At 41.8% G+C, this 17,316-nt stretch overlaps 1 protein-coding gene across 1 annotated transcript in view; it reads right to left on the reverse strand.

Annotated features, from left to right (window-relative positions):
* WWC2 (WW and C2 domain containing 2) overlaps positions 1 to 17,316 on the reverse strand; it is an 88,170-nt gene that overhangs the window by 39,233 nt on the left and 31,621 nt on the right. Inside the window, exons 2-4 of the mRNA XM_026033543.1 lie at positions 15,617 to 15,726; positions 4,113 to 4,316; positions 3,029 to 3,105 (exon numbers count right to left, since the gene is read on the reverse strand). Coding sequence (XP_025889328.1) covers positions 3,029 to 3,105; positions 4,113 to 4,316; positions 15,617 to 15,726 — 391 coding nt within the window. The remainder of the gene's footprint in view (positions 1 to 3,028; positions 3,106 to 4,112; positions 4,317 to 15,616; positions 15,727 to 17,316) is intronic.

Here is a 17,316-nt window from a genome sequence, read left to right on the forward strand (position 1 = left end):
ATTAACTATACCTGACCTGAGAAGTATAACACATTCCGGCTGTCAGAGAACTAATAAAGATTTTTAATACCCCCTAAATCCCAATAATCTGTCTGAACTCCTCCAGTCAACTGATGCAGTATTATCTCCAGGTTCTGTGCAATGTTTAAAATATATATAAATGAAGGCCCAGCTTTTCCTAGAAGCACAGAATGGCTACACTTTTAAAAGCAGAAACGTGAATTTATAGTAACTGCACGCGACACACTTCATTTCAACTCAGAAGACTGGATCTCTCAGAAACCCTTATGTTTTCCTTGAAATCCTTTTCTGAGTGTCTTCTGCTGTCATTATCAAGACATGTGAATTACCTATGTTAACCTACAAGAATGCGACCAACATAACAGAGGCTGTGCTTACTGTACCATATTTATATTAAACTATTCTTGTGCTCCTTGTCTTCTCCTTTGAGACTTCTACAAAACTCCCTCTTTTTCACATCTTTGTGCTTGTTTTATCCTTCAACCCTTTCCTAGTGCTTCTGCTTCCCGAGTCTCTTGCCTGACAGGCCTCTTCTGGCTGCGTCTTGAAGCCTTTCTCCACGTCTAAGCTTTGAATTCCCTCCTTGTTCTACATTAACCTTTTTCTCTGCRCTGAAATCTTATCTTTGACTAGGCCTCTGGGCTAAACCCTTCTCCCCCAGCACTCAAGTGCTAATGCCAGCACTCCAGGACTAATGGTATAAAATAAGAAATTCACTTTTACCTGAGATTCAACCCCTGGTTATTGCATATGAGTAATACATATTACGTTCAAATAGGCTTTGTGTTGTCTGAGTTATTTTATGATGACTAATTCTGACCCCAAATAGCCCCACTCATTGTCTACTGTGGGACCACATCCTGCAATTATCATCTTCTTGAGAAAGGACTTTTTTCCCTCGCTTGTTTTCATATAAAGTTGTCATATTTGTGTCCTAYGTTCTGCCTGATACAGTGTGGAACAAGTAATTCACACATCCAAAGAGCTCCACAMGCAGACACTGGGCACAGGCAACACGGAGAAGGCCAAAGGCCATTCGGAACTTCCTCRAATGCGGGCTCGCCCCCTCCAGCCACCGTCAACCTGACGGGCCATTAAGCCTCAGGCAGGGTGAAACAGGTTTAGTAGGTCTGAGCTAATCGTTCACTAAGCAGTGTGCACATCCCGCCCAGCAGCTTGCTAATGGCTAACCCTGCTCCCCAGCAAATCCACGCATGCATATGCAGCACAAGGCCAAACGGCTGCACACGAGCAAAGCAGCCTCAAACGTTCAGACAAGGGCAAACTATGATCAGTCATACCTCTCTTGCCATCCTCCTTGGAAACCTTCCAGCCCTAGGAATGCAGGGCTTCCCTTTTTGTTATCTCAATGATTTTCATATCCAGTGGGTTTGGAGGACACAACAATTTATGCTGAGACAGATATTCTTGGACAGCACCCTCCTAAACTCTGCAGACAAGATTCAGGTCACCTATTTTAGGCACATTCGTAACTTGGACTTTGCAATGCCAATAAAGCAGATGTTAAGAACCAGCAGAGTGACCGACTGAACCTTGACTCCAACAAGCAATAGAGACAGGAAGACACCTCCAAAATAGAATTTGTATGATTAACACACTGCTTCCCTTTCCTCAGTGAATGGACAACCTGTACATATATAGCCAGAAGCTGATCCCGTATTTTTGCCTGCACTAATCTAAGTAATAAGAAAAAAATGAGCATAGGATCACGCCTGAATTTCCCCTCTTTGACTCTGAAGTGACTATAGCTGCATTTTGTTGGGTGTTTTTTCCCACTTCAACAATACTGTTAATTTCCTAAGTATACCAGTGATCCACTTACCAAGGGGAACGCCTGTTCCTGCTCCACTCTTTTCAGAAGGAAGCCCTCTCCCTTGCTTCTCATTCCTCTCCCATTCTTGTTCCCTCCAGTCTGACTTCCTTATGACCTCAGGCTCTCCCTCCTCAACCTCAAAGACTTYCCTCCCAGCTCCTCACAGCCTTCTCACCACCCACATTCCTCATGCATAAAAAGTAAGGGACTACAAACTGAGACTGGCAAGGGGAGACAGGGCAAACATCTGGACACCAGTTTTACAGTGCATTTCATCACTAATTTAAGCTGTTTTAAATTAAGTGAGCCATTCCACATTCTTTTCAATCTTTAATTGTTTATATTCCTAATCATAACTCTTACTGCAAGTGGAGAAGAGGGTCACTCYGAGGCTTCTGTGAGTGCTGCTCTGTGCAGAACCCAGGAGGAGGCAATGGAAGAGCTGAGTAACTCTGGTCTCTTGGTCTGTGTCTCTGCTCACACAGAAATTCCCACCTCAGCCCTCACTCAAGCACKAAGCTGGGAGGTGCTGCTGCCTTTTTAGCCTGAATGGGCTGATTTAAATTTTGTCATCAAAACAAAGCCCAGGAGAGCTTGGAGAGCCCAGCCTATCCACAGAGCATCATATGCAATAGCTTAAATAAATGAACTCCCTCTATAGATTTTCAATGTCTTCCACATAATTTCCTCTCTACTTAAAATTGATTCACTAGAGACTAAACTGTGAACCATAATTCTTTTACATATTGAGATAACCAAAGCAATGCCTGTAACATGAAGTCTGTATTTGTAACCCTGCTGAACAGAACTGATCAAAAAAATGGATTGTTGATACATTACAAATTAAAAAATATGTTAAAGTCATCTCTCTGCAGCTCATCCTGGCCTACTACTTTTCTTGCTTCATCTGATTATTTTTACTCTTCTTTTAAAAAAATAAATAACTATTAAAAATAGTTATCAGATTTACTTAAACCCATATCTAATCAGAATATTTTTCAGCTTCACCCAAAAGCATTACCTAAAATGAACACAGACAGTTTTAATGTTTAATGAGAAGATCAGGACACTTCAGTATCAGTAAAAAGATACCCCTGCTAGTTCAAGCTTTGTACTCTATAGTCATAAACTTTGCATGGAGAATTCAAATGAATCCAAATTAAGCACTCTCACCCTTAATCTGGTAGTGGAGATTTCAGCCTTCAGAATGTCAGGGTCATACTTGGTACTTGATGAGGAGCCTGAGAACACTTAAAAACATTTTTTAAAAACTCAATTAGTCCCCTTCTTTGAAGAATTCATATGGATCTAAAATCTACAAATGTAAAAGTGTAGAAAAACACTGCACTTTTTTTTAAATACACTTTATGCACTTTATGCACTTTTTTCTTTATTATACAGCAGCATGTCAGGAAAGTAATAATCCAATTTCCTTCTGTTCTCTCCTACTATTATTTAGTCTCACCCTCTTTGCCTATGACACAACCTAAAGGTAGCACCTTACTTTCCTCAACTTTCAACTCCTTGTTTTCTGTTGCCATTCTGCTAGCTGAGGTATTTTGGAAGGACCTCTTCCTTGAGGTCTAATTTCTACGGAGACTTCTGGAGAGCAGAGGTGGGATTATTCAGAGGCTTGAGAGGTCCACTGCTTAGTTCTTCCCAAGATATGCATGCAGCTTCTGCCATGCTAAACTCTTTTAAGAAAGATGCTCTGCCAAAAGTCCCAACACCTCTGAGAGTCCCAAGCCTCTGAGAGAAGCTTACTGTGTGCTAATTCCTCACCAGGATTACTGCATGTGTAACTGCTCCATCCCTGACCACTGCACACAAAACTACAGTACGCTGTTCTGGTGAAGCAGCAAAGAAGCTGCCTGCTTGGTCTGCCTATTGCAGCTGCCTGTCAATGCAGGAGGGTCATTCTGGCACGCAGCTATGTTGTTCAAGAGATCCTACTCACTCTGAACCTAGACTCAGTGCAATTTYGCCCTGACAAACTGCATGACAAAACAGATTAACAAGCCCACTGCTCTAAACCATAGCTCAAAGGAGTTCAATTGTATCAGGCAAATGAGAGTTCTATCAGAATGTCTCTGTATTAAATAAATAAATAAATAAATATGTAGGGACGCTTTCTCTTCTAAAGAAGTCAGAGTACAAGATGTTCATAGCAAACCTTGAAAACTCATCCTAAAGTGAAACAGGATGCCCTGCAARGAACAGATCAAAGAAGTTGCACTGTATTTTCCACTGTACTTACAGCTTGTCCGGGAGCTTGATTTCTCTTTGTAGGCATCATTCAGCCGCACGTACTCATCCAGCGCAAGCGCCAGCCTCTGTTCTTTCACCTGATACAGTTCCTTCTGGGTACTGAGAGCATCCTGGGCTACCGAAAGGTAGTCTTTTAACATTCTCTCTTGTTCTTGCCTCCATTGCTTCCTGGGATCTTCTATCTGGGTCGTTTCTTTATAGGGAACAACAACAACAACAAAAAGGATTTAAATAGATCACTACGGGAATTTGCTCACAACTAAATTGTTTCTTTGCCTGTAGCAAACAGTTGTAGGTGGGAGGAGGCAAGGGGTGAAACACTCATCCTGAACAAACTTAGTTTACATAACTTAAAAACTCTGAAAGCCCAATTTGGTTTTAATTAGTTGAATGAACTCTAAATTCTAGCTTGGACAGTGCTCTTCACCTTTTTATTTGAGAACACTGCTTGTCTAGCTTGTCTTTAGTCATCAGGCAGATACTGATTTAAGCAAAGCTTTTCTTTGGACATAGTAGCATGTCTATGCAAAACAGTATTCAGGTGACCAACTGCAAAATTACAACTAAAGTTGCACATATAATGCTGTACACTAAGCTCATTTATACACCCCAAATATTTAGTCAGTAATACATTCTAACTAAAAAAAAAATCCCTTTACTCCTCTTTTTCTGAATATATCTGAAAACAATCAGATCAACAGAAAGTTTTTATACAACATGTTAAAATTACTCACATTTCTGAACAGAAAAATGAAGTAATGTTGGCCCTTCCTTCTGCCCTCCCCAACTTCATTACTTTAGACCTATGCTAAACTTGGTTTGTAGTAGTTCTCTAGCCCCCTTCCCGCTCCTTCTTCTCCACTCTGAGCTAACAGAACATTAATCCTCAGAATCTCTTCAGCCAGCTCTATCCAGACCACTGTTCGGCATCAGATCCAACTGTTCTRCTACGCTTGGCAGAAGTAGAAGGCCACCTTCAGAGAGCACTTGATCCCAGCGAACACAGGGGCCTACGAGACACGGGACTGAGCTGCCTTTTTGAGGTATCTACTTCATTCCACCGACCATATGGGCAACCTGAACGTGTTGTCTAGAGCGGGCCCTTCACTTGCGAACGGCCTCAGCTCAACCACTGCAACGCCAGGAGCCACACGGAACACTGGCATGGAATGGATGCAGCACAGAATCCGACACACTATATAGCACTATATAATGCAGAATTTATGCAACGGGATCAAGCTGACTGTAGAATTTCTTAATTGATATAYGCAAAAAAGAGGAATTCAAATGGAAAGTCCAATCTTATCATTTACATTAGTTTAGTTAGACTTAGTTCTATGCATTTTGAAGACGTACAACGAATAACCTTCTTTTAAAGCTGTACTAAACAGAAAAAAAGATGTTTTTGTAAGATATATTTATAAGAAGTCTGAGACCAAAAGGCAAGCTGTGTACCGTGCTGCAYTTTTTGTGAATTGCATACTATAAAATCTACATAGATGACAAAAAAAGGAATAGACAATATTGAAGTATTTAAGTGCAAAATATTTACTTCAGAATTTTTGCCAACATAGAGGTAAGGAGGTCAATCCGAGTTAGTTTTCTTGCACTTTGGGTCTCTGAATTGCTTCACTGTGAGAATCTATGCTGGAACACGGAGCAGGGAAAAATAGTTGGAATATATGGATGGAGACAAGAATAAAAATAAACCATAGCAGAATTGCTTTGAACTGTACTGCAAGTGCACTTTTGAGAGGAGCCACTCTCTCACCTATAGATTTGAAATCATATTTTGTAAGAGCAGCAGCAGATAAGGACAGGTTCTGCTTAATAACAATTTACCACAGTGACTAATAGCTTTTTGACAGCCCTTTTGGGTGCTAATATCACATAAACCAGAAACATGGAGACAAGAAGAGGATACTACAAAGTATCTTCACAAAACAAATCCTATGGAGTCCTAAAGTGCCAATGCCTATATGATAACTGACACCTTTAGACAAACACACACACAGATACCAYGCGGGCAACCACTTCTCTTGTTACAAAGACAGCAAGCTCTTGTATTCCTACCAAGAAAGTTATTTCTCACATGTACACAAAGCAAGCAGAGACATCATGTAAGCCCAAGTGCAACGCCTAACAGATTGAGAAGCTTTATACACAGCTGCTTCTCCAGTAAGCCCAAGCAGGGCTCTCTCTCCACAGCTCRCTAGAGCTCCAGATACTCATCCACATTTCTGACCACTTGCTCTTTTCCACCAAGCCACCAGGCACGCAAAGCAGCAAATCGATACCTTTTCTCTCCTCAAATGGTCAGCATGTGTCCCTCTCGGTGGCCACTTACTGCAGCTGTGCTTTAACACACCTCCCCTTTCACAGCTATTTACCCAAGCTAAGCAGTGCTGCGTTTCAGAGGTGTCCCTCTTTGTGAAGTGGGATGAAGAGCATCAAGGAGGATTCTCATGGGTCAGTGATCAAATAGGATAAATGCAGTTATGTTGTTTTTTCAGGAGACTGTAATGATGTGATTGTGTTTTGAGAGTGCCACCGGCAGCCACCGAATAATCTTACAAGATTGGAAGGTCTCATCTTCGAGCATGTTGCAGGTAATTGCCTTGTAGATTTTAAGTGAGGATTGCTCAACATGCAGCCCGAAGACCAAGCATAGCCTGCCGAGTCCTAAAAGGTGGCCTACAGATGCCCTGTCCTTGTGACTGCGTGACAAGGACAAAACCGATCAACAGAACAGCAGATTATATTTTTATTGCTGACAATCCTAATCAAATGTTTTCTTTTTGTCWCTCAACGCTACATGCACAACACAACACTGTGATTACAAGGGTTAACACCTTTTAGGTAGGTAGATAGTCATAAAATGAGCTAAACATGACCCTGCATTTTAAAAAGCATATATATATATATATACAATACTTGCAGAGCATGGAGTTGGGCCAGCTGCCCGTGTGGCTAAGCTGCCTGGCCAAACTGTTCCGAGATGATGCCCCTGGAAGGCATTCTAGCCTGGAAGGCAAGCTCAGGTAAGAACATATAGAGTCACTCCAGCTAAATCTTAGCATTATTGAGGTGGCCATTCCAGAATCGTCACCCACGTTGAGTTTCACCACCAGAGAAGACCTTCCTGTACTTAAGAAAGGTATTTTCTGCTGTATGCATGATCATGCTGTAAAAAAATCCAAAGAGCAAATCACTTGTTTGGCATGTTGTTCAATTTATATCTCTCTATATTTTATATATATGTGCACACACATGCACAAACAGTAGCGCCGTATGCTTGTTCATTTAGAATTTTCAGCCTTCTGAATTGCAATCAGTAGCTTTGTCCTGGAGAGGAAAGAAAGAAAAACTTCAGAGGCAGTAGCTGAGCATAATATTCCTGGTACCACAGTGCTACATTTTGGAAAGTAAGTTCATTTGAGCAAATGTATCTTCTAACAGTCAATACACTAATAAAAATAAATAAATAAATAATTTTTAAAAAAGTAATTGTCAGCCTAAAACTTCAAAAGGGTGAGGATMTTTTTTTCCCCAATGAAAAAGAACATTTTAAGTATTTGATGGTAAGGGCAAAGTTGAGTGTATAAGATTATTATTGGGATAGTTTCATGCATGTTACTCAGTGAACAGCTTGCTGAAGATTTAATAATGATATAATATTTAAACCAAAGATTGGATTTAAACTATCAAAGGCATCCAAATGTTYTCCTTCCATTGGTATTCAACAGTTGATGTAAAATAAACTATTTTTTTTCTGTTGTTTTTATTTATTTWTTTAAGGTAGATGCCTGTCTGCAGCAGATACAAATCATGCAACAAATACAGACTTAGCTGGAGTGACGGTGAGATGTTATTTCCTCTGTTCAGGTGGAAAGTGAGCACTATTCATAAATACAAGAAAGCTCTAGGGTTGTATCTGTTCCAGCACAAGCTAACTGGGCTTTCATCGCCAGCAGCAGAGAACAAAGAAACCTCCTCATTAGGATCTCTCCAACAATTTCTCTACGACCAGAGAGGCAAATTCCAGAGGGCAGTTGTTCCTTGCAGAGAAAATGAAGGCACACTGGCCACTATTTTCCATAGCATAAACTTATATGTGAACAGAAAACATTYCCTTAAAAATGTACCTTTGAACAAGCAGTAGTACATCAGGCTCTAAAATGAGCATTATTTAGATTCAAAAAATTCTTTATATGCTAAACCACAGTGCAAAACAATGATCCACAGTAACAAAATGTACATACCTCAAAATCTAATCCTCATGTTAGACATTCCACATTTGACGTGTTTGGAGCTGCATTCGGCAAACTCACTTGTGAAACAAAATTACTTAATTCCATTAAGAGATCTTGATTTAAAACTAATTAATTTAATTTTAAATAAATTACTGCAAGTGCATAGTTAGTACGCTGGTGAAAAACTATAAACAAGGCAATTTATTTCCTCCTATTTTAGGGATCTGGGCRCTTAGCTCACACAGGAGCCAGGAAGCCCTTGGGACCTGGCCCAGGAAGGGCACTGCAGCAGGATGGCACTGCCCACCCAAGGACATTCCTGAGCGCCGCAATTTCCATACCCCTGCAATGTGAAACAGCACCCTGTGCTGCCTTTAAGCACGCTGCTCTTGAGGAAATACAATATCTCTGTGGCCAGCTGCCAGTCAGGTTCCCTGCACTTACACGGAGCAAAGAATTTGGCCCAAACAATAATTCAAAGCCAAAATACCAAGGCTTTCTTTCCTGCCCTTGAAGCAAGCTCTAACCAAAAAAATAAGCAAAAACTTTCAGGGCATAATATTACATGTGGCCTGGGTAATTATACATAGGATATATATTATACATAGGATATTCAGGCATGTCAATTTTTTATGAGTTAATGGCAGATGTTACGTTCCTGTCTGCTATCAAAATGCTCTGCCAATTCTGTTTTTTTTTTTTTTTTTTTCAGTCCACTTTAACAGAAGGAAACTATTACCTTATCTGTGGTAGATGATATTCCTCTAAAATACATGAAATTAAAATCCCACTAGAAAATCCCACAGGGAAGGGAATGGCTCCCTGGCGCCCTAGTAGTAGAAATGAGAGAAYTGGACATTTTTACTACAGGCTTAACAATACACGGAGGCAATAATTTTTCCAGCACCTCCCCTTGCCAAACAGACCAGCAGTGTTGACTGGCTCCGGAGTGGCCTATGTCTCAGCTGTCCTCACCCAGACAGGCTSTATTTAGGCAACAAGGCTGGAGAGCAGGGACTCCCAAGGGGTCCCGCAAGAAAAACGCCAACGAGATGCTGACCAGCTACTTGAGAGGGGTGCAGAGCAGGAGGAGGAAGCCCCACGGGACGGCACTTGGCCCTTTTCCCACTCCTGCCTGTCTAACCACGCTCCCCGACACAGAGCCCGAGCACCGGTGCAGGGGGTGACCYGCTCTGAGCAGGGAAGGCCGCGGGGCCGCACGGAGCACCGAGTGCCTYGGAAGCACCAGGCCCGCGTGAGCTCCCCAGCAGCCACCTGCATCCCACATCCCTGGTTACTCCCCAGCCCTCCTCCAAACCAACAACAAAACGGAGTGCAAATGTGGCTCCATCGCGTTTATCATGTCTCRTGTAGCGCAACCAGTGCCGCAGGCTGCTCACACGCAGGGAGTAATGCACGATAAAGGAGGCAAACACACGAGCACTGTTTCAGGGAGAATAACAGAAAAATGTGACTGGACTGGCTTTAGGAATGCACTCCTCGTTTACATACCTGAGGCTTTCTGAAACATTCTTTATTATTATTCCTCTTTTCCTTTCCTCTTTCCCCTTTTTAAAATACTGACAACTGAGACTCACCACAAGAAAAGCAATTCCAACCTAAACTTTTGAGTTCCATACAGTAATCCATACAGCAATATTATATCGACGTATTTGTTCTATGGATACCTTTAAAAAAATGTGTATATTACAGAGCCAGTGGTTTCAGTAAGACCATGTAGCCCTATAAGATCACACACACTTTGACTGCAGAATTATCCAGCACATTGTTGGACACTCAAAGAAAATCATGTTCTACTGCATAATAAGATAAAATATGAGTTAGGAAGAGAGAYATGAAAGAAAATTGGGCTATTCAGAGTATGTTTCAAGTTCTCTACAATTTGCTTCCTGCCACTGACATGTCCTTCCCCTTCCAGAAACCTTCCTCACTTCTCCATAAAGTAACTGTATGCTCACATTTGAGAAAGGAGAGAATGAGAATGTGTTCCAGCTATACTGAGCAGGCACRAGGACATTTCCAAGAAATATTTATTCAGAGATTTTTACTAAGAAGTGTCTAACAACACGTCAGCCTTATGGCTCACCCGTTTCCTCTACCCATAGATAACAATGGCTCTTTATCTCAGGGCCAAGCGTGATAGGAATTCCAAGCATTTGGTCCGTATCAGCCAGCCCTCAGCAGGTAGGTTGTGTTCTGCTGCTATGACTGTCAGAATTATGATTCATACCCACAGGTAYGATCTTTACATACATTTTTAAAAGTCATCAGCTGATTTTCTTCYACCCAGAGGCATCCTTACCCTTGCTTTCCTTCTGAAGCCAGCATCAGATTACTCTAATCCCTTCCCGCTATCATGGAGCTCTTTAACAGCCGGAGAGCAGGGAAGTTATAAGATTCCTGTAAATAAGATCCAAGATAAAACCTGCTGCATCTGGCTCTTGACCACGGGTGCTTGCTGAAGCTGCAGGGGCTTTAGGAGCAGTCCCCAAATACTTCCACGTCACCGCTTGCTTAAAAGATTGTGACAGGTTGTGAGAACAAATGACAAACACTCAGGATCAAGAGACACAGCTCTGCTCCCTGAACATGACGCTAAGYGCAGACTCACAGTAGGATTTTCCAGTGTCTTCCCTCTCCAATTACATGTTCTCATGGATGCACATGTACTAGTGTTGGGCTGGAGCAAATACCCGTCAGCTTGTCCACAAAAGTCCCCATGTTAGATAGACCAGGTCTAAGGTGGCATAAACCAGTCACACAGGTCTCAGCTGACAGGAAAGCCCTCAAGACTATGACAAGGCATGGAGAACATTGGCTGTGGCTACAACATTGCGTTAGAACTGTCAAACTGCGTACGTAAATGACTAGGATATTAAATTTTAAGAAAGAARAAAAATCAATTGAGGAAATAGGACCATCCAGTGAATTCTAGCCTCAGACCCAGCAGATGCGAATCCCTACCTCTGCACTTCCTGACCTTTTAGCATTCTGCTGCCTCTTTTCTTCATGGATGAAGCAGCAGTAGAGAGCAGCCCCTGGGAACGGGCTGAAATGTGCATTCACACTTCCAAAGTGGGCAGTTAAAATCAGGAGTTGGGAGGAGCTGCAGGAGCAGAAAAGGTGGATGTTCAACTTCCCTCTGCACAGCAGGGATAGGGAGCAAAGAGGACTGTTATCGTATTCAACACAAAGTAAAGAATGGCAAAAAGGAAGTGGATGAAATACAGCGAGGCTAGGCTATTCCCTCCTGTCTTTATATTTTAAATACAACTGCCCCATTCCATTCCGTAATACTCCTGACACTGAACACTGCTAGCAGCACCATGCTTGTTTTATAAGCTAACTAGATCGATGCTATAAAGAACAGCTCTTGCCCGGTTATTCCTGAGCCTGAAAATAAGGAGTCAAGGAGATGACTTATTTAAGAATATGTCAGGCTCTGAAAGCAAGGCAGAACATCTCTCCYAGCCAGGATCCTCTCAGGCTGTTCATACCAAGTCAAACGCAGAAGGCTTTCAGATAAGCAGAGGTCTTAGAGAGGTTTTAGAACCACAACCTTTAATCTCCAGGCTCAGTTAAACTCTCAGACTGTAAAGGCACCTAGCAGGTTCCGTGCTGTCAGTAATACTTCCCAAAATCACCTAGTCATACAAGATAACCTCTCAGATTTCAAGCAGTTGAGAATATGCATCAGCATCTTAACACAGCAATGCAAAATTAACAYGGTAATAATACATCAGTATCTCTAGTAGCACTAAGGCAAATCAAAATCTGGTCAGATTAATATATATATATATATATACACACAGCTTTTTTGTTGTGTTGTTCTCACACCTGGAGATCTGTCATCTGACCTTATTCAGAAACAAATGTAAAGCCACCATAAGATGGGGATACAGTAAAAAAAATGCAGCTGGCAGTAGCACAGTAAGAACAACCCTGCTGATTATAAAGAGCTGTACCAAGGCCTTCTCTTACCAGGCTTCCTTTGAAACTGAGRCCACAAACCTGCTCACTGATGTTCAACTACTTATTCATGATTAAAAAGTCTGCCTTAGAGTAATGTCCACTGACAGTGGCTTTTTGAGAATGTTTCTAAACATATTATTCTAAAGTAGAAGTCTAATTAACTGAAAATTAAAATAACTCAGAAATCAAACAGCTGCTAGACCTTGACAGGCCACAGTTAAAAGCAGAAAATAAAAGCACCCTAAAACAAACTATGACTTTCTCTGTGTGGAGGTCTGAATTTAGTACCAGTTACAGCTACTCAATTACTTAATACTGTAATTAAAACAGCCAAATCACGAATTGCTGTAATTAAGTCAAAATCATTAAGTTGTTAAAAAAAACGCTAGCATTATATTTTTTAAAAGGGAGTTTATAGTGATGAGAGCTCATCGCGGGAGGAGGGGGCCAGGCGGACGGGCAGCGCGCGCGGCTCGGGCCGCACGGTGCGGTCGCTACCCCGGCAGCTGCGCCGGCCACCTAGGCAGTGCGTGTGGAAACCCCGGCCTCCAAGCRCAGCCCACCTCCTGGGAAGCAGGCGCCGGGCTTGGCAGTGCAGGGCTCTCGTTTCCAAACTCTCTTAAGCAGCGCTACTGCATTTGGCTGCTGTCCCCCGGTGCCTTCCACCCTCCTTTGATACATCCGTATTATTCCTGCCCCTAGGTCACCTTACCTCCCTCGCTTGCATAAACAGGGGTGTGGAAAGGAGAACAAATAGGATTTTTTTTTTTTTTTTTAACCTTGCTAGATTAGTTTCCACTCAAATCAGCTCCCTGATCTGATTCACTGTCTGGCCATGCAAGTGTTCATGCCAGTATAAGCAAAAATATTGCGGGGACAGAATAAAAGGCCAGAGGTAGCAACAGAGCAGGCCTGTTTCTTTCAGAGATTTTATCAGCTTAAAAGTGTTTGCAAATCCATGCAATACCAGCATAATGCTGGCATAAATACCAGCAACTACCAGCAGAAGTATTTTCAYCTTAACCACTTGAAGCCTGATATCAGAGGCCCTGCAAAAGATCCTGGAAAATGCAAGAGTGTTGGTTTTGCCTTCACATACACATAATTAAGTAGAATACTAAGTCTGGAATCCTAAGTTTAGAATACTAAGTAAGCTTAAGTTCCTAACCGTGTTATTCATGAAAATTTGTAGAAATTAACAAATTAAACAGTGAAAGAGGATGAACACCAAGTGCAGCTGTGCAGTGAGCACTGCAAGAGTAAACAGTACAGGCTAAAACCTTTGGGCCCTCCTGGAGCAGGGCGCCTGTACGGGGTGAACTGCTGAGTCCCTGCTCAGCAAACAGCATCCCTCCAGGCAGCCTCTGCCAAAGCGCTCCTGAACAACAGGATCAGCCTTTAGGTCCTTCTGGTTGTAGTTACCCACATCACACGTGTGTTCTGCCTTGACAGATGGCCTGTAATCATGTCTCCCTTGAAGCTGATAGCATCCCATTAAAACTATTAATTGAAGGAATATATTCATAGAGAAATGACCTCAGTGGGTGCTTCTCCAAGTGGGTTGCATCATCCTGCATTTCACCTCCTGCAAAGCTGCTCTGCAGAGGAGGACCTGGGTGGCCCAGCAAGCAGCAGGCTGACCACGAGCTAGCAATGCTCCCTTGGGCAAAGGCAGACGGTGGCATCCGGGGTTGCGTCAGGAAGTGTTGCCAGCAGGTCGAGGAAGGGGATCATGCCCCTCCATTCAGCTTTTGAGGGCACATGTGGAACGCTGGGTCCAGCGCTGAGCTACCCAGTTCGAGAGAGACATGGACACACTGGAGCAAAGCCCACGAAAGTCCACTGAGATGCTTAAGGGACTGGAGCATCTCTCAGATGAGAAAAGGCTGACAGAGTTGGGACTGTTGCGCCTGGAGAAGAGAAAGCTGAGGGGAGGACCTCACCTAAGCAGTTAAGTATCTGGAGGGAGGGTGAAAGGAGAACAGGGCCAGACTTTTTTCAGTGGTGTCCAGTGACTGGACAAGAAGCAACGGGCACAAACTGAAACACAGGAAGCTCTGGTCATAAAACAAACAAAACATTAGTTGTGTTTTCTTTCACCTTTTTTTTTTTTTTTGTAATCATTACTAGTGATCTCCATAGTAGGTATTTTGGCAGCAACATGTGTGCTGCGGTCAGGTGAGCTAAAAGCTGGGCTCTCTACGTCTCTGCTTGTAATGCACTTAGGAAGGCTGCTTTCCAGCAACTCAGAGTGCTTTCATCAAAACACCATGCAAAACATTGCTCACAGGGCTCAAACATACTGCTTTCCCAAAGAGTTTCACCGAGATTGCTACAAAACAACTTGCATTAGTGTAACAGAAGCCAAATACACTACCAAACAATAGGTGAAACTTCCAGCTATACCAAAGTGAAGGCCTCGTTTTGTCCTCTATAACACATATTAACAAAATAGAAACCAACCCCTAGCTAGTCATGCTTGTTTGTTCCGGCCACAGAAAGACAAATATACACAAATGAATATACACAATTCTTCTCTACTAAGTTTCACTGCTTGAACAAGATTAGGATTTTCCCGAGCATCTGGAGACCAGGCTGTACAAGCTCCAACTCYCTGCACGGATGAAGCAGAACTTGACCTGCAAACTTTCCCAGCGTTTTGATTCCTCAGTCCCTTTCCAATTACTACAGAATATAGCATTATTTATAGCAGGAATTTATTTTACAGTATGTTGCACTTAGAACTATAACACATTTGCAGACCCCACATGCAAAAATGCCTCCTTCCTCTGTTCTAGCTATTTTAGAATAGCTCCATTCAGTGGTTAAAGTCAATTCCCATTACTCAAATCCAACTATTTCCASCAGTGTACATGCCTGAATATTTAAAAACCACCAAACAACCTATACGTTACAGATACCAACAGATGYAAATTATTTATTTATTTTTTATTTATATATTTTATTTATTTACTCTACATTATGTGGACTTGTGAAAAAGAAGATTAAGAACCAYGTGTACAACACTGGGCCAGCCTCAATATATCTGCAGCCATCCTCCCAAAGCCTGTGTGCTCCAGCAGGATAGTTTGCCTAGTGAACAACAGCAACAGCTACTATGACCAAATTCTCTTGTAAGAAACCTTTGCCTACTCTAATTTAGGGGCTGACTTGGGAGCTTGTCAGAAAAACCTAATCTAGATGAGCTTTTTTATATAATCAATAAAGTGAACTGAAAAATACTTACGGTTGATGTGATCAATATAGTAAACACCAATCTGAGGATCATACGCAGCTTCCCATCCCCACGGCAGTTCGTCCCCAACACAGTCCGCAAATGACAAGGGTTTGGTTAGCCTAAAAAGAGATGAATGAGTTAAAACTAGAGCTTTTCTCTTCCCTACAYAACTGTTTGTTATTCATATTCATTCTTACTGCGACAAATGCTGGAATTTATTAGACAGTAATAATAAAAAGAAAAGTCCATCATTGCTTCTCTCCATTCTTCTGAATGCATTAACTCCAAGAACATTAAATGAATTATTGCAAATATTTTTTGTACAAGAAAGTTTTCTGCGATACCTTCCATATTTTAGAGGAACTAAACAATAAACAACAGGTTGAAAACATGCAACTGATAAAATCAGAGCATAAGTTTAACTTAAAAATCATTCACCCACCTATAAGCTATTACTAACATTATTAATTATTGATGGATCTGATTCCTTAGTTAGGAATATGCTATTAAAAAAAAAAGAGATGCAGAAATTGCAAAGAAGCAACATGCACAAAGCTCTCACAGTCCAAAATTCTTGCAGATTGGGGACAGATTTAATCTTTAAGTCACAAACACGTCTCCACTTCCTCATATTTGTCCAAGGTTAACAATGTAATTGCATGAAGATAACATACTTAATACAAAGTTTCTAAACAAATTCTGAAATAAGGTAAGTTTGCTACCTCATTGCCCATTAAAAACTGCAAGACCTCTAATCTTAAACATAGCAAGAAAAATGTAGAAAATTCATTCGAGATGTGAAATTACATGTGTCACTAAAAAACAAAAAAGTGAGAAAARTAGCTTTTAATTGGGAAATTTTATTGTGAAACTGGACAGTCACAGTCATCTCTTTTTTACAATAGAGTGAAAAAAGTTGGCTTCTCTGGTATTTATTTTCTTTCTTTCTAAAGCAAACCTAGCATGTCTATGCTATGCCTTCATGTACCTTTAAACTTCAGGAGTTTCCAGGTAGGAACATCTCAGAAAAGAAACCAACAAAACACAAACACTTGTRAGCCCTGAGGCCAGATATGGCAGGAAGGCAGGGTGTGTACGACAAAAATTTCAAATACCCTTTCCCACAATTTGTTTTTCTAAATGCAAATATTGTAAAGTCATTAAAAACACAGATAAACAACAGAAAGTGATTTTGGGCAAAGAAATCACCAGGCCAGGAACAAAGGGTGGCTGTCTTGCAGAGCAGGAGATGCCCAGGATGGTCACATCAAAAATGTCTACCCAAAAGCCACTTCTTAGTAACTACCAGCCTCACAGCAACAACTGCTGGTTGGTTTGCACATAGCACCAGCTAGATGGGAAGAGGTGAWCCTTGGAGGGCAGGAGAAGGCTTCTAAAGCCAGGGAATTGCAGCACCCTGGGGCTAGTGCCAGCCAGGCTGTTGGTGGTGCTGCCCAGCGGGAACGCCGACTGCCCCCATGTTCCGGGACTCCCAGGCCAGTATTCCAAGGAAGCGYCAAGCACGTAAAAACAACAACTCTTCACAGAGTTTGGTTAGTCATGTGGACCTGGGCCATGTGGACCTGGGCCATCATTGTGCCTAATAAGTTTGGTTAAATCTCTGCATGTTTAATATTTTCACCAAAGGAATACAACACAGGTAGCAACAATCACAGTAAGGGTTTTTTTTTTTTTTTTTTTTTTTTTTT

The sequence above is a fragment of the Nothoprocta perdicaria genome, unplaced genomic scaffold (genome assembly GCF_003342845.1).
Source record: "Nothoprocta perdicaria isolate Ctin4 unplaced genomic scaffold, notPer1 scaffold_13, whole genome shotgun sequence".
Classification (NCBI taxonomy): domain Eukaryota; kingdom Metazoa; phylum Chordata; class Aves; order Tinamiformes; family Tinamidae; genus Nothoprocta; species Nothoprocta perdicaria.